At 43.7% G+C, this 18613-nt stretch overlaps 1 protein-coding gene across 1 annotated transcript in view; it reads left to right on the forward strand.

The window, feature by feature from the left end:
• Nucleotides 1-18613, forward strand: part of XRCC5 (X-ray repair cross complementing 5) — a 1556689-nt gene that overhangs the window by 139953 nt on the left and 1398123 nt on the right. The window contains exons 2-3 of the mRNA XM_069616805.1: nucleotides 5881-5994; nucleotides 6821-7004. Coding sequence (XP_069472906.1) covers nucleotides 5881-5994; nucleotides 6821-7004 — 298 coding nt within the window. The remainder of the gene's footprint in view (nucleotides 1-5880; nucleotides 5995-6820; nucleotides 7005-18613) is intronic.

The raw sequence follows: 18613 nt of genomic DNA on the forward strand, positions 1-18613 counted from the left end.
TGCCTTCAATAGTATTTGTCTTTGTTTTAAAATTGTGTATTTCGGCTAAACTAGATCTCTGCTGCATTCCCTTCTCATGCCCTAGACGACCAACCCGGCGCACTATGTTGATTTCGTACGTATTCCCTTTGCTGGTCATTCAGCACGTGAGCAAAAAGCTTAGCTAGGCAGCCAATTAAATCTTGCCCATCTGAGCTCTCTTTCAGCATCTTCATGTGAATATTCTCCGTTTTGCACGATTTTCAATATCTTGACATTTATCTTGTAAAAATCTGTACAAATTGCTTCCACTCCGTTAGTTTCTACTGCTCGGCTCGCAAACTGAAAGCAATGTTGATTAAGTATGCTGCACAGTGCACCACTCTCACTGCCATGTCCTCTATTTCCTTAGCATTTGCTTGTATAGGTGCAGTTAGGTCCATTATAAGAGAGTCTCTGTGTTCATAAAATCCTTGGTCATTCTTAATCCCGAAATCTTGGTCCAGTTACCATTTACCATCGGACTACTTACTGTGTTGCCGTTTTGTTGCTCACAATAACTGTGAAATCTAGGTGGAAGACTTAACACTTTGGCTCTTCTTTAACACACTCTGAAGGGCTGATTCGACAGAGTTGTCTTTGTTCTTTGACTGCTCACTTTGTTTTTTACTAGAGGACACGTGAACATTTATAGTCACCCATTTGATTTCAGTTGTCTCTGTACTCGTTCCTCAATTCTACAGGGCTCAACCGCCACATCTTTTGTGTGAGTTGGGGAAAGGGGAGAGAGCCTGCCAGAACTCTGCGTACCAACAGCACTACTATGTTTTCTTTCCTGTGTCTCAACAGGAATGCTCCCTGCCTGTTACTCACCGGTATGGGGAGTGCATAAAAAACAGACCGGTCCTCTTGTGCTGGGGATTTGCTTGAAGAGCTCGGGTTGGAGCCTCCACCCGAGCCTCCTCTCTGTGAGGGAATGAACTCTTTAAACTGATATGACCACCTGCTGAACTGTACAGACAAGGGGACCAATCAATCAAAAGAGCTGGGAGAACACACCGCCACGGACCCAGCTGTAAGGAAAAGACAAGAGATGAATATTCTAGCGGTATCAACCCTGGCTTTCCCCAAAACTATTACCCTTAGTAGAGTACCTGAGTGAATTCCCCTTAAGCCACAAAAAGGACCTGGAGCAACCTATAAAGCAGAACAGACTTTAGATACTACCTAAATGTGAAAACTGCCCAATGATGGTAATCAAGGAATAATACTTTACCACTAGTGGAGGTAAGAATAGTGCAAAGAATCCTGGGCAACAACGAAAGTATAAAACAAAAAAAAGGAAGGTTAGTAGGGTAGCTGTACCCAGACGGAACGAGGGCCGCACTGGTTTCGGGATGGTGCACCACAGCAAAGCGTTCCAAAATGCACTTTAGAAATGAAGCAATGTTATCCAAAGATGAGGTAACAGTTCGATGAAGAACCGGGTTCCAAAATGAAGAATTGTCCTTACCAGTGTTATTCCCCAGGAGAATGCAAACACTGTGAGGAATGGACTCAAGAGTCCGTGGTCAAGTGAGAGATGGTATTCATACAGGAAGTAGCAGTAGTAAAGTCTTAAAGCAGGGATCCAGGAGCAGGCAAAAAGTCTGGTACACGAGCGGACAGCAAACAAAACCAAATCACAATCCAGGAGTCCAGGAGCAGGCAAAGGGTCTGGTACACGGGCGATCAGCAAACAAAACCAATACAGGATCAAGAAGTAGAAGTCTGTGTGCAGGCAAGGTCGGTACACGGGCGGACAGCAAACAATACCAAGGTAGATTCAAGATTTAGGAGTCCGTGTGCAGGCAAGGTTGGTACACAGAGAAAACGGGAGACTTCCGGAATTAAGGTACAGAAAGTAGCACTTCAGAAAAATGCCGGTAGCAACTATAAACAGAAGCGGTGTTCTGAAAACCGCTGTAGGTTAAATACAACAAGGAGGCGGCACATAATCGAAAACGAGGCTCCATATTAATGCCGGGGAACTACAACCCATATCAGGTTTCTGGGAAATGTAGTTTATTTGTATTTGTTTATTTATAACGCGCAGACCATCAGGCCCGGGGGCATCAGGGCGCAATTTGTACAGGTTGCAAGAAAAGAACATACAGGGAAATAAATTACAAAAAAAGTATACCAATACAGCATAATAACAATCTTAATAATTACAAATATTACACATGGTACAGTATCCCTAGGCTCCGCAGAGGAAGTATCCCTGAGGTAGTTGGGAAGGTAGCAGACCGGAAATCATGAAGGCGAACAGGCGGGCTGGGTAAGTAGTATTGCAGCTATTCTCCATGGCAGCTGCCACCGTGAGAAAAAAGGTGCATGACAGCGACGTAGCCCCTTATGAAGAGCAACCACTTTCTTGTTCCTCTTTCTGGCTTTACATAGAGCTCCCCAACTGTCCTTATTAACGCGGGAGACCGGAGATGCACGGGGCAGACACCGGGGAGTGTGATGAGGCGAATGTCGGGGTGTAACACTGCCTCCCACCCACCTTTGCCCACCTGTCTGTGTAGGTGCCGCATTGTCCATGTCTACATCTAGGGGGGAAATCTCACTGACCTTAAACCTGTCCCACTCCACACTGCAGCTCTAAGGTCTCTCCTTAGCACTCGCTTCTGAACAAAAGCTTTCTCCCATCACCAGTGTGTCTCCAGTGTGGCCTAGATCTTAGTACTTTCGGCGGGTTGCACTCCACTTGAATTTAACAACCCCACCATCGTGCCCCTCCCTGTCATTGCAGGTTCTGGCAGCAGCACTGGAGCTCTGGGATCTTGGGTCCTACTCCTTCGGTGATTTTGCCCTATTCCAGGATCTTTTTTTTTATTTTTATTTTTTTTATTGGTGATTTATTGTAGTGGCAAACATGAAAAGTGACTCCATTAATGGAGGGTGTCAATGTTTGAAGCATAATGGGTCACACATAATGGACGAAAATGTATAGTTTTCATCTCCTGTGCAAGTTGAGGATCAGTAGCAAGAGAAAGTTGCTCCTGCAACTGCATTCCTTGAGCATTTGGTTCACATCCCTCCTACACTGCCATTGCAAGGGATTTGGCTTCTCTGCTTTCAACATTGTGTTACTGTGGATGGTTTGTGTGTTTGTACTCCTTTGTGACCTAATGGACACCCACAATGCATTTGATTGACTCAGTGTATTAAGGTACTAAGGGCTGGGGGAGGATTGGTGAACTGAAGTAAACGGGCTCGATCACTATAGGTGTTGGAGAACCACATAAAATCCTCAAACCTGTGAAGCGCTATTCTATTCAATTTGGACTGCTTTTAACTCTCTTTTAATGCCTGTGTAATTTTTATAGTACTTTTATTGCTAATATATATTGCTCCCTAAATCCTTGATTACTTGACTTCTACATGGTACATACTGAACAGCATTTCTATTGGCAAATAAAAGCTCTACTGCTCTTTTCCATTGCTTCACACTTTCTTTAGATCTTGTAATTCATCTTGTACCAAAATATAGTAAGTTTTGAGTAAACACATGCTCACTTAGCAGTCTGTGGTTTGTTACAGCAGTACGAAAGAATGTGTAGGCAACATGGGAGGTGATCTACTGTTTTTGGAGTGACCTCTGAGGTGTATGGCTTGGACTTTGCCTTATTGACCCTGTTAGACTATTGATTCATAACGACTGAAGGTCCTGCACTCGGACCAGCGGCAAAAAGTTTTGAACTCGCAACTATCAAACTTCAACTCTGAATCCTGAACACTTGTGTCATCAAGGTCAGGACTGCTGTGCTTATAATGGCTCAGAACACACACCTCCTCGCGGCTCCTATACTTGTAAAGACTCAGAAGAAGCACATCCCACGAGGACTGCTATATGTGTAATGGCTCAGAACACACACCTCATCAGGGCTGCTATGCCTATGACGGCTCAGAAGTAGAACATGCACATCCCATGAGGACCACTATACTTGTAATGGCTCATAACAGACATCTCATTTGGGCTGCTATACTTTTAATGGGTCAGAAGAAGCACATCCCATGAGGACTGCTATACTTGTAATGGCTCAGAACAGACACAGCTCATCTGGGCTTCTATACATGTAACGGCTCAGAACACACCACTCTTCAGGGCTGCTATACTTGTAATGTCTCAGAATACACATCTCATTGAGGCTGCTATACCTGTAATGGCTCAGAACACACATCTCATATCGTCTCTTGTACTTGTAATGGCATAGTATTGGAAAAGCATCTGCATTCAAGCAAGTACTGCATCTGGTCAGAGAAACCTCTAACTCTATAATTCCCAGCCTAATGGCCAAAAGAAGGTTTGCACACATCTAAAAATGAGCACCCAGTGGTAAAGCTGCACTAGGCTTTTAAATAGAAAAGGCATTTTCTACTTTTTGGATATTAATTGGTGCTATTTTAAAAGACAAACAGGAGAGGAAGAGCAACTCTGAACCTAAGCAATACAGAAGAACAAAGGTGCGGCGGGGAGGGGAGGTTAAGGGACAGAGAAAATACTAGACAATCCAAAACAGGAATTCGAGCATCAGGAAGAGAGATCAATGATCTACATGATAGGGCAACAAAGAAAGTGAGAAGGGAAACTGAGTTAATAATAGGACAAACACACAATCGGAGTGATGAATAGAAGCAGAGCAAAAGAGACATTTGGAGAAAGTAAAATAAAACGCAGATCAACAGCTGGTGGGGAGAGATGGTCATTGAAAAGCAAGACTAGAGAAGGGCAGGCCAATAACATAAGAGACGGTGCAAGAAAGATATTCAAAAGGAGTAGCAACCAAAACCGAAAATATAAAAAAATAGATATAGCCAGAGTAATGACATGAGAGAGGAAGAGGAGTTATATCAACCGATAAAGGAGGCAAAAAGCAACATTAGAATGCAGAGATGGGAGAGGCAGAGTGACGGAGAAACAGACCACAAAATGTGGCATCGCAACACTTAAGTGTGAGAGGCAGGGTGAGAGGGAGAGTGTCGGAAAGTGAGAGACAGGGGAACCAAGTAGCAAAGGGAATGAGAGATGGAGCAAAAACATGGAGTGGCTGTCCAGCAGGTAGTGCCAGGCAGCAACAGTAGCCCTGAGAGGCAGATAAATGATGCTGGTAGAGTTAGGGACCGGATGTATGAATCAGCCGATGTAACTTGCTGGCATCTGTAGTAACTCTTAACAGAGTTTGTGCCCAAGTATCATGAAGATGAAGCTGGGTAGTATGCATCTACAAGGTTCTTGTATGGGTAAATTGTTTTCCCACAGGTGCAATACATTATTTAGAACCACTTTGAAATACAGCTGTTTTGTCGCTTATGTTTTCGAACAAAGTTTTAATTTCACGCACAAATTGAATGGTTGTTGCACACCTTTTACTCTCTTGCGAAGGAGGAAAATCATTTTTTTCTCTCTTGAAATTGGATTTACACTCTAATTAAAAAATTGGGAGTAAAATACTCTCACTCCAAAACCCTATTTGGAGCACTGAGTGGTACTCGCCGTTGGGACATGCTGGGAGAATGGAAGAAAATACGTGCACAGGTTACAACCTCCAGTATATCCACCCAATGAAAAGGGCCAGCTTGCTCTAACTTACATTTCCCTGACCGCCATCTCCTCTTTCCTAACCCTCACAGGTCTGCCTAATCACGTGGTAGTACTTTAATTCTGTTTATTTACATTCTCTCATTTTTGAAGAGTTGAGAGGTATGTTTTCCCAAAACGAGTTGTTAAATAGTCAGTTAAATCTATCAATGAAAATATGGATCCAGGTGGAACTACCCTTGCATTTACTTGTTTCTCTTCCCTGATGTTAAGATCTGCCCTGTAATGCTGCTATTCTCTCAATCATTTCACAGAGTGCGGTGGTGCTCTGCATGGATGTCGGGCTTGGCATGAGCAACTGTGTTCCTGGGGAAGAGTCCGCTTTTGAGCAGGCCAAGAAAGTGGTGATGAGCTTTGTGCAGAGACAGGTGAGCCCTCTTTTATTTGATGTGGCCAGGCTTAGGTTTTTATCAAAACACAACTTGTCTATAAAGTAGACGAGCATAGTTTTCACCACCTGGAAAATGAAATTATATATGACTATAGTGTGCTACATAGAAGTCTCTCATTGTAAAGTGTTTCTGTGTTTCTGTGTATTCACATTCTGGGGGTTATACCCTGAAGCTAATGCTGAATGCCTACGGCATGCCACCAGCAATGTCCGGAATCTCGGTCTCTGCAGAAGTGCCAGGAAATTCTAGAAAAGTCAGATGCTTAGACTTTTTTTTAATGCAACTGTGTACTGTAAGAATGGCATGGCATCAAAGCTAAAAGGACACAAGTGATCACAGTTCAAGGGTGTTTATTAATCTGTAAAGTGGATGAGATAAATGCCTAATCTAAACCTAAAACTAAGATGGGAGCACGCTACGACCATCACATTATAAGAATACAGTCCTAGTGTGGGATAATGTTCACAAGAAAAGAAAGAAGTAAAATGCTAAGCCAGGATTTTATGGCCGGGGTCTCCCTTCCCCCACATTTTTAGCATGTGACAAGGCGGGACTCTTGAACACAGCACACTCCTGGGCTTTTCTGGCACAAGCTCACAGTTCATTTTCTCTATATAAGGGCCTGTAAAATATAGATTGGAGAACACTTAAAGGCCTTTGTTGAGATGCCCATGTGATGGAAAACATTATGTAATGAGTCCCTTCAGATTGGTTATGAGTGACTGGCCAATGCTAATGTAGCTATTCACAATAGCCCTTCCCGTTTCCGGTGCGTTTGTTGATCTGCTTTGTTTCTTTCTAGGTGTTTGCTGAAAGCAAGGATGAGGTTGCTTTAGTCTTGTTTGGCACGGATGAAACAGACAATAAGCTTGGCCATGGGGACCAATATCAGAATATCACAGTACACAGACACCTCATCCTGCCAGATTTCGACCTTCTGGAAGAGATTCAAAGCCAAATTCAACCGGGGTCTGAACAAGCCGACTGTATCCTTTACCGGACATGGGAGAACCTCGTACCTTCCTGTTTCAGTTATCGCACGTTATTATGAGAGATTTCATTTTACAGCTTTCCTTCTATTGGCGTCAATGGAACCCTTCACCTTTTTGGTATGAGTTGAACCCTATCCTGACATTTTCAGGTAGGTAACGTCTTTTTGCTTTACATTCCTTGCTCAGCTCATCTCTTTTGGGGGCACTGGTCAGCCCTTAAGTCGCCTTTGCAAGATTCCATTGTTGTTTTACTTCAGCAAACATCATGTTTCAATGATGTGCTGCAGGAGTACTTGGAACCCTTTTTCTTTTTCTTTGTAACTCTTTTTTTTTTATGTATTCAGTCTGGCTGGTGGTATTGTATGTTTTTCTATAGTGTTTTTCGTTTTTACTTCATGCACCATTTCGATTTTGATATACTCATAATGGCTGTGCCACGAGTTGTTTGCCACTTTGTCCTTTGGCTTTCTTTCCGCCTTCTCGGGCCAGGAACTGCTATATATAAGGTAAGCCCTTCCTTGGGCAAAACCTCTAGTTTTCTGGGCAGAGTAGCGATGAGCATCCTGGTCAGGTGTGAGAGTTTGGACGGTCTGACCCCAATCCACATTCCAGCTAGGGGATATCAGTTTCAGATGTGAGGCAAGAGGCTGTCCAGGATTGGACTGCTGGCGTAGCCTGCAGCTCGAATTTGGGATCAGATCATTGTTTGGAGCCAAGACCCCCACGAAGAAGACCAATATACTGCCATTGAATATAAACAGCACTGCATCCAGCTTAGGTGCTGGTGAAGCCGTGCCTCTCTGCATCGATCTCCAGAAGACCATTGTCGGTGCTTCAACATTTTGGCTGGTCGAAACAACCAGTCCAGATCCCTGCACGGAGATCCTGCCATCATAATCCTTCAGAAGTGTCCCGGGACCATCCTATGGGCTGGCCATGTTCATACGAGGCATCTCTGGTGCATCGATCCCCATTCCAGGTTGAAAATTAGAACTCTGCAGGTTGTCTCCTTCCGCACCTGCTGCTCTCCAACACTGAGATGGACTTTCCTTGATCCGTGTTGTATTCTTCAACAAAAGGGCCGCTTGCCACCCTCTAATTGGAATGAATGCCACTGCCTCCTGTCTATCGTGTCCTGTAGGTCACAAGTAAGAAAGGGAGGACACTAGGGTTAGATACTCCTCGGTCGCTCCTGGTTCAGTAAAATAAAGTACATACAAAAAGACTGGGTGTATTGTATACATCTGTACAGGAGTCCGAAATATCTGAATGGAGAGAGAGGGAAGAAAGAATTCAATTCTATGCCATACAGTCGCATTTCTTCGTATAAAAGGATGTCAAAAATATGTAAAAAGTTGATCAAAGAACAATTGTTTAATTAAATAAGCAAAAATGGATTTGTTATAAAAAGTAATTAAATACTCAATCTTAAAATTGCATGTAAATTACATCAATCACCTGTTCAAAAAACGTATTGAGATCGAGAGGTCCCAAAAAGAAAAAATACCAACACTAGTCGCAACAGAAATATGCAATTAGTCAATATACTGCGCAATCACGATACACACACTAATACAAACCAAACATTTACACGTGATAGATAAAAAAAATTAGTCTATGATTCTTAAAATGTATAAGGAAGCCTAACAGAATTATTTCAAGCCAGTCTTATACCAAGATGTTTCTTTCCTGTAATTTAATTCTCGTAAATTCTAGGAAATTCTTCAGGTGGGTGTTCAATGGCTGTTTCTTTTATGTGGGGTGGTGATGATTCACTAAGTGATGTAAAAAATTCATTTTCAGATATATTGGGTCACCTGTACGTGAAGATGCAAATGAACTCATATTAATTGATGGTTCATTATGAGTTTGTGAAACAGTAAATGAGTCACGGAAAAGAAGGTAATGATCTTAAAGTATTTCACTTACCCAATAACTTAATTGGTAGTTATACATGGGCATTGAAGAATCTAGATTTCTCCTTGTTTTCGGTTTCTATGGAGATGCAAACAAATACAAGTGGCTGCCGTTTAGAATCATAGCCCTCAAAATTGTCCTGGAGGTCTCCTGGCACTGTGGGACCGGTGGTGGTGGTTGTCCTGTGGTGTGTGGACCACCCTTCTTAAAGATATCAGGAACTAGATTGCTGGAGTGCCAAACTGCTGTCTTGCCAGACCCACTCCCGAAGCCTAATACGACCACTGTACCTGTGCCATCTGCACTCCCTACAAATGAACTAGTGGTTCTGAGGACCTTAGGGGTTATCCCTCAGAAACTTGATGTAAGGAGTGGGAGCTTGCATACCTCTATTCACACCCCCTCCTGCCATAGGGATTGTCCACTCCCTAACTCTTCCTTGCCTGGTCGTGATCAGTGGAGTTCTGCCCATGAATTTCCCCCAGGGCAGCCCATAGTGGTTTGGGCAGTGTACCCCTTTTCGGTGCCATCTTTTTGTCGTGGTTCTTTGGCCGCAGCGCCAATTTCGGCGCACCCATTTTGGTGCAATATCCATTCCGATGCTGTCGATTTGGCACAAGGAATGTTTAGTCACGGCAGAAATTACAGCCGCGTCTAAACGCCCTCAGGACAAGTAAAATGGATTATGACTTGCAAATGCTGCACATTGAGAGGTACTGTGGCACACAGCCTATTAACATGCTTCGTTTGCAAGACAGGGCTCACAGCGTGGTTATCCAAATGGGTGGCAAGGTCAGCTGCTAAATGGTGATTTAGCAGCTGGCCCTAAAAGACCTGCGCCAAATGAGTGCATAAATAAAATTAATTTAATATAAAAAAACAAACATGCAGTCTTGACCCCTGGTCTGCCAGAGTTCAAAGCCCAGCACTTAACCACTAGGCCAAAGAGGGCTTAGTGTTTCTATGTGGACAAGTTTTATACTTAACCTACAGTATCATATATTTGTAAATATTGGTTAAGTATGAAACGTGTGGCCATTGAAACACTAAGCTCTCTGTGGCCTTGTGGTTAAAGGAATGGTTCGGTCAAAACATTTTATTGCCCCTACGGGTCGGCCATGTGTTTTTAAGCCTAAATCGCTCGATTTTAGAAAAATTTCCTATGGACCTTACCCGAGTTTTCGTCCATTAAACGCACGCGAAAACAGGCATCAAGGAGCTGCCATTTTGTGATAATCCTATCATTTCCCCCATCGCCCTGGCTGACCTGCTGACATTATTAAAACATTCATATTCCCCGCCTCTCTCCGTGACGTTTCTGTGCTGCGTAGGCAAACGCGCCCAGGTCTGGCAGGCCAGGGTTCATGACGCCACTATAATGTAATTTGTTTTAATGTCTATATATTGGGAAAGTTCAGCTTGGGCCGTTTTCATAATTTATGAACCTGCACCTGTAACTCATTCATGTTACAGGTGCAGGTTCATGCGTGCGATGTTGCACTTGCAGCGTCTTCATTAATAGTGCACTTGCACCACCTTTTTTTATTTATGAACCTGCACCTGTGATTTTATGTGATTTAATTTTTATATCGCGCTAAATTGCCCAAGTGCCTCAGAGCGCACGGAAAAACAGACATAACAAACATACAAAACTCGGAAGTCCAGAGGAAAAAACATCAAAAAGAGTTGATCAGGGTCAAGCTTGAACAAGTGGGTTTTCACTCCTTTCTTTAAAGTCAGCAATAGAATTAGCCTGCCTTAAGTGGGTAGGAAGCCATTCCAGGCCAGGGGCTGTTGTACATCAAACATGGTGCTGCCGAAACTAGAAAGTTTGAATCTGGGTTGTGCAAGTTTGGAGGGGTCATAGGAGCACAATGAGCGACCCACTCTGCAGGAGGCTAGCTGATCAGACGGGTACTGGGGCTCATTAGTCTTGCAACACTTATAAGTAAGTGAAAGAATCTTGTGCGTATCACGCTGTTTCACAGGTAGCCAGTGGATTCTCTCGCTGGCCATTGAAACATGATCCCTACGAGAAAGATCAAATACAGCTCCAACAGCGTTAATCTGTGTAGTTTGCAACGTGTGAAAATGTGCTTTTGTGGTACCGGCTAGCAGGCCATTACCATAGTCAAGGCGTAAATTAACCAATGCTGTAGGAAGCAGAGATCTATTTTGCACAGAAATATATGGATGAATACGGTTAAGGAGTTTGGTGACCTAACTACATGTGGCTATAACCTGAGCGACCTGCGGCTTCATGGAAGTTTGGCATCTAATGTGATGCCCAGGGTCTTAACTGATCTGGCAACTTTAATTTTGTTGTCAGCTAAGGTAAAATTATAAAAGTCAGGGCCCAATCCTTTTTTCTTCCCAGATGCAATGATCAGAAGTTCTGTTTTTTCGGTATTTCGCGCAAATTAATTGGTAGTCATCCAGGCATGAATGGTTTGATAGATGGAATTGATGGCTTTGGTATCCCCAAGATGGTTTCCTGATGTTGTGATCTGGGTGTCATCCGCATAGTTGGTAAAATGGACACCCAGGTCTTCAAGAAGCTTTAGAAGAGGCATGGTATACACATTAAATAATGTGGGCGAGATACAAGAGCCCTGCGGCACCCCTCAGGTGACAAATGAAGGGGTGGAACTGGCATTATCCACTGCCACTCGTGTGTATCTAGGACCAAGAAAGGATGCAATCCACTGTGAGGCTGAATGAGAGCACTGTGCCTGATCAACTAGCCTAGCAACCAACCAAGAACGATCTATCAAATCAAGCGTTGCATATAAATCAAGTAACCAAAGGAGTGCTGGTTTACCTTTATCCACAATACCTGCAGCGTTTGACTTGAGATCCAATAGTGCCATTTCGGTTCCATAGTTTGGCCTGAAGCCGGACTGCTTGGGGTTGAGAAAATCGTTTCTTTCCAAATGATCTTGCACTTGTATATAACCTACCTAATCCAAGATAGTTGGCATGAACAGTACATTTGTGATTGGTCAGTAGTTTTTAGGGTTTTGCGGAACCAAGGTACTCTTTTTCAGTAAAGCAGTTACCCATGACTCCCTCGGAGCAGTGGGCACATTGGCTTCCTCAAATGACATATTAACGAGACAAGTGACCCATGGGGCCAATGTTTTAATGTAATCCTTAAAATGGCTAGATGGACAACAGTCGCCTAAACAGGATGTTGGTTTCATGTTGGCAACAATCTTACATATTTGATCCTCGGAAGAGTGTTTGAAACAAAAAGGCGCCTTGACTGGGTCCTTGCTAACAGGATGTGTAGATGTATTTAACACATTAGACTGACCTCCGGCAATATGCAGATTTTGATTTACCTGTGAATCAATGTTTTGTTTGTGCCCTAAGGTTTTAAGACTGAGCTCATTATGTATCAACTGACACCAATCGGCGTCCTTCTGTATAATGGTTCCCGATTGAGATTTGCCTTCAAATTCCTTTACAATTGTGAATAATTCACACGAGTTGGATTTTGCAGAGGCGATCTTGGCATTGTAGCTGTCAGATTTTGCAGTGATAAAAGCTTGTTTAGGGCTGGCTGCTATACATTTATAAGAAGTGTGACGCAGGGGAGTAGGATTTTTCCTCCATTCTCTCTTTGCCTTGCGTTTATAGCAATGTAGAATGATAATAGATTCATCAAACCAAGAATTTGTTTTGGTTTTAACTAGTCCAGGTTTCTTAGGCGCAAGGTTGTCAATGACATGCTTGAGCGTGTCAATAAGATGGCTAGTCAAGTCATAAGATTGTGAATGAATGCACAGGTCTCAGTTCACTTGATCACTGAGAAAGAAGCAATTGGGGAGTAAGTTTCTTATGGTTTTTCTAGCGGAGACATATTGTCGAGGAGTCAATTTCTGGGAAGTTGAACAGACTGGGGGAACAAAATTAAAAATCACTTGGTAGTGATCCTCATTAGATGCAAAGGGCGTCGACAGAGGGTAAGAAGGTTACAGGGGCAGGTTCATGCGTGCAATGTTGCACTTACATCATTTTTATTAATAGTGCACTGGCAGCGTATTGATTAATATTGCACTTGCAGTGTTTTTTTATTCATGAATCTGCACCTGTAACTCATTCTTGGTACAGGTGCAGGTTCATGTGTGCGATGTTCAGCGGCAAAACAACCTGGCACCAAAAGGTTTTGCAATGAACCAGTTGCGCCTAAATGTCCTGCTCTGTGGTTTGAGATTGGGAGAGAACCCCTTATTTACTTTACTTCCCTTGTTTACCTCTTTGGTGCTTAGTTTCATTGAACATCGACTTTTTCCAAAACTTTTAATGAGAAAATGACACAAACTACAGATGCCGACTCCTGCAAAATGTTGGTCTCGGCATACAACACGTTGATTCAAGAACTCGTTGAGCAGGCAGCTCCTGCGAGGTGGAAACTAGTCAGAGCAAATACAAAGCATCAGAAATGGTTCACCCCCCTACTGACTAGCCTAAAAAGAGAGAAGTGAAAGTTAGAACTAAGATGGGTAAAACGGCCAACCACCGAGAACAAGAACAAGTGGAAGGAAGCAGAATCATTGTACAAACAAAACATCATAGAATCTAAGAAAAACTTCTATAACGAGCAAATAGCCAGAGCATCACATTCTGTGAGCAAGCTATTTGAAATTCTGAGATCCTTGGAAAAACCCAAGGCATTATCACCTCCGGCTCAACCTTCCTAGGTTGACTGCTTAAAAGTATAGGAGGCCTTTAATGGCAAGATCTCAAAGGCATTGATTTTAATTTATGGTAATGAGGAAAAGGGCTGGGTGTCTGACGCCAGTAGCCATGTTTCATTGAGCAGTTCCCAAAGCATGTGTTTGTTATTTATTTTGGAGAGGTAGGGAAAGGAACTATGTTAGATTAGGATTCCGGACCAAGGGCTTTATTTCAATTTAGACCTGACGAGCACCCTTTTAATAGTTCTGTTTTAGAGTAGGGATGGAGTTGTAGGTTGTTGGAGAGGTTAGGCCTTTTTTCATTAATACATGTTTTAACGATTATGCCTCTGTGACCGTTCCCTGATTCTGACCTAGCAGAGAATGTTAATCTCTAAACCAACAATGCAGTGTCCCTCAAGGATCTTCCAGCTCTTGGTGCCTGTTTCATTTCTACATTAACCCACTTGCAGACTTAATAAACCAGCGGTGGCAAAGCCAACATTGTTTTTTATGTAGGCATGGGAGAGACATTTTCCAACCCAATTAGGGGCAGGAGAGATAATTCACACAACCTACTTTTTACTGCTTTGGCTAGGGACAAACACGTCTCCACTTTCTCTACCGTTTTCGCTTCCTCAATTATATGTCCCTGTTTGTGGGAGACCGAGAATCCTAGGTATTGGATGCATTCCACTTTAATAATCCATGAATCATTGATTTTCAACCTGTAGCTAATCTGTTTGTTCCTCTTGCTACACATCATCACATAGGATTCAGCTGGGTTTACTGTTAGATGGTTCTTTGACAAGTAGGTCATAAGCCCAGTCAAGCAGCGCTGCAGTCCTGCAGGAGTGTAATCGATCAGGACTACGTTGTCTGCATATGGGATGCAGCCCACTTGCAACTCCCCCCATGTCTTGGCTTCCTCCCACAAATCTGCCAAATACAAATTAGAAAGAGTGGGTGCAACCACGCACCCTTGTCGGACTCCCCTAACAGCTGGGTTGGCTTCAGAAAGATGATCTCTGCTATTAACCCTCACTTTGCAGGAGGTATGAGAATATAGCATCTGAATCACAGCCAGAAGACCCATGTCAATTTCCCAATTGACCATCTTGTTCCATAAACATGGAAGGTCCACGTTATCGAAGGCTGCTGAGAGGTCTATGGCGGCTACATACGCATTTGTAGGCCCACTATCATTGATCTCTGAAAGATAGGCGTGGAGGACTAAACCGCTCTGTAGGGTCCCCATTCCCCTCCTGAATCCTTTTTGTAGGGGTGCAGGCGATGGGTGGCCTCCGCCCAGGTCTTCTGCTCTGGCAGAACTATAGTGGCGAAAACCTTGGAGGACCCGTCTCTGAGTAAAATGGGACGATAACTCCCTGGAGCTCTCCTTTTTAAAGATGCAAATCCATATGGAGTTGTGCCAAGAGTCAGACATTTGCCTTACTTTGCTATTTGCTTGAGTAAATTACCCAGAATGTCAGCCCAAAGAGGGGAGTTGTTTTTCAAGACCCTGTTTGTCACGCCATCCAGCCCACTTGCCTGAGAATTGTTAAGATTGGTGATAATTAATTCAAGGTCCTATTCTATTGAATTTGGCGTTCCATACCGGGACTAGACCCATTGCCTGGAAATCCCCACTGGGCATCTCCACACCCCTGCTAAACTTATCCTGAAAAAACATCAACCAGTCTTCCTCTGCCACACCTGTAGTTTGGAGTGGCGACTGAAGTCTGTTGTTATTATTCAACGTCCACCAAATACCTCTAGTGTCTTTCTTTACAAGCTTTACCAGTAAGTCCCGATTATTATGCATGTTTCTGTGTTTTCCAGTGTCTACACCACAGTCTGTTACTGCTCATCTCTGACTTATTTTTCAGGGAGATTTCTTTACACTCCTAGTTTCTTTTTTAGCAGTGGTTTTCTGTTATAAACTTCACTATCAAATGGGTGCTGCTTGGTGTCTAGAGTCAGACTTAAAGGCCTCTGAGGCCCCCACTCTTCCCAACTTACTTAACAGTTTGGAGAAAGAGTCATGCGCAGTCGCTTCCCTCCTATCTTCTGAGCTAATAACAGTAGAAAGAATTGTAACTTTTCTTCAATCAGCTTTCACAATATTTCCCCAAATGTGACAACTCAACATGTTGTTTTCTAATAGTACCACTCTTCAGCACTTGCACCTTCTACTACCCAACTTACTCTTTCACCAGATTACTTCTGGGCAATCACTTACGGGCAATCACGTATACTCACCTGCCCGTCTACTTCTTCAGAACCAAAACAGAAAAGTGTTTCAATTGTTACTTTCACAGTAGAATAACCACTACTTCAATAGTCTCCTTTGGTATCGAAATGCTAGTAGCTTTCAGGGAATAGGACATTCACATTGTTCATTATTAGGATTTGTCTACAAACAATGCTCATCTCCCTCTGGATAGTTTCTTCCACAAGGGCAGCCTGTTTTCCACCTTTCTCTCCCTTCTGCATCAACTAAGAGATAATAGTCTTGATAAAGTATTTTCCTGCTTCTGCCTTGGCTGCCTCACTGTGAGCTTGGTTTTGTTTTTTCATTTATAATGCGCACCAGACCCAAAGGTATCAGGGCGCAGCAAATACAGGAAATGTGAGGCTTAGTTAACATGTTACAAAGTAGGAACACAATGGGCCTCATTACGCGGTAGGTGGTAAGGGATTACCGGCACCGGTAAGAGCACCGGTGCCGGTAATCCCTTACCACCCTATTCCGAGTTCCCTTAGCGGGTCTCTTCCTCAACACCTGGTTTTACCAGGCGTTATGTAAGGGACCCGTTATTAGCTCCATCCCCATCCCCATTCCCATTGAGCCCTATGGGGGCTTCAAATGGGAATGGGGAATGGTTCCCAGAATGGGCACTTACCGGGTCCTCCAAGGTCGGAATGACCAGGTAACTCCCTATTCCGGGAACACGGACCCGGAATGCGGTAAGGGGGTAGCCATGGCACTTATAGCGCCATGGCTACCTCCTACTGCGTAATGAGGCCCAATGTCAAAGGAATACAATTGGAGTACAAACGTGCAAGAATAACTACATAGTAGTGACACAATGTCAAGGCAGAGGAATACAGGTATAATGCAACAGTGCAGGATATATACATAGGGTACAGGATTGAGGTGCAGTAATGAATCGCACATCGACCGGTATTAGAAGTCATTAGACTTGAGCAAGTTGATGTATCTAATTCTGAAGTTCAGATAGGGCGGGTCTTCTCTGATGGAATGTGGCAGGGAGTTCCAGAGTTGGGCCGCTTTAACAGGGAAGCTACATCCACCCACCTTGGATAGCCTAAATCTGGGTATGGTAAGGGAATTGGTGTTGATTAATCTCGTAGGTCTGGTGGATGTTCTCCTATGGATTCTGTCTGTAAGATAGCTAGGGGCAGCATTGTTTAGAGCTTTGTGTCGGGATGCAACTTTTAAGTTGAATTTTGTTGTAGGTAGAGAGCCAATTGTTTTGTCGTCTAATCAGACATGTGTGATCTTTTGGGTATGCCAATAGCGGCTCTTAAGGCATTGTTTTGAAGAATTTATATCGTCTGGATTATTGATTTGTTGGCACCGATGTATAAGGCGTTACAATAATCGAGCCTGGAGAGGATAAGGGCTCTGGCCAAGGTAATGCAGTTATCGTCAGAGAGGAAGGGTTTGCCCGTTCTGATGAGCTTACATGTATAAGCCGTGACAGAGACCATGATGTTCACCTGTTTGGTGAAGGAGAGGGAGGAATCGAGGTAGAAGCCAAAGGTCTTCACCTCCTTGGCCACCTTAATGAGATTACCATCGATTATGAAAGATACATACTCATGGCCTAGTTTCTGCAGATTGGTATGGGTACCCAGGATGATGAACTGTTTTGTTATCATTCGAGCATAGACCATGGGTGGCCATCCATGCTTGAATGATGAGATATATCAACTACAATGATAAGTGTCACAGAACCTGAGTTACAGCCTTGACAATCCTGGGGCTTTCCAACAGTCCCCTCTTGTGTTTGGCAACCTTTGTTAGACTGATATTGCCTGTTCTTTAAGTTCTCTTGGCATGGGTATTGGTGGTACGGGTGTACCGAATAGTAAATGTAAGTATTCGGCCGAATACCGAATAGTTGGATAAGTATTCAGCCGGAGCCAAATCGGAGCCGATTAGTTGGCAATTAGCACATTTATACAAGATTATGGCACACCTGCAAGCAAATGCCTTCCGGGTACTCTCACAACCTGATAGACAAGACAGATTGGCTCCACCTTTCATACGTCGTAGGGGTAAATGAAAAAGTGTACCACTGAATTAGCCAATAATACGGTAACAGTGCCAAGAGAAAGATCATTTTATGGTAATATACATCTTGTGTTATTACCCGCAGTTACTGGCAGCCAGGCCCTCCGTGAAACGATTTTTAAGTTTTTCAGATGCCCTGGCTTGTTCACAGGGCGGTGCAGCTGCTTTCACCTACCTACAAGCTACCGGCTTATATCAGGCAGTGTGTGAAGAGTCGCCACGTACCCTCCGTTGTCCCCACGTAACACTACCCATGCACCAAGCCACTCGCCTTTCCTCCGTCCAACCTTCCCTCATTCTGTGCACTTTGTCTGCCAGTAGCGATCTACCTGCGCATGGTCGTGTGAAAGCAAACATACAGCAGACGTATCCCATCCATTCATGCATTCATTCTTAGCACCACAGGTCACCCAAAGGGCAGCCCAGGCCCCCGTCCTCTTTGTCTTTTATGCTGCAGCCCTGGGCACAGCCTTTTGTTTCCCAGCCGAGGAAGGTTTTTGGGGTTGCAGAGCACCTCGGGAGTGCAGTGAAGATCTGGCAAGGCAGCTGCACAGAAATTCAGAGCTTCCAGCCCAGAGTTTGGCCAGAATTATAAAAGGCATTCAAATTAGCTCTACTCATGCTTTAGAGGCACTCTGCTCTGCTGCCGCCATCTTGGGCTACAGACTGCCCCCTTCCAT

Source organism: Ambystoma mexicanum, chromosome 9 (assembly GCF_040938575.1).
Source record: "Ambystoma mexicanum isolate Mex_15411 chromosome 9, UKY_AmexF1_1, whole genome shotgun sequence".
Taxonomy (NCBI): domain Eukaryota; kingdom Metazoa; phylum Chordata; class Amphibia; order Caudata; family Ambystomatidae; genus Ambystoma; species Ambystoma mexicanum.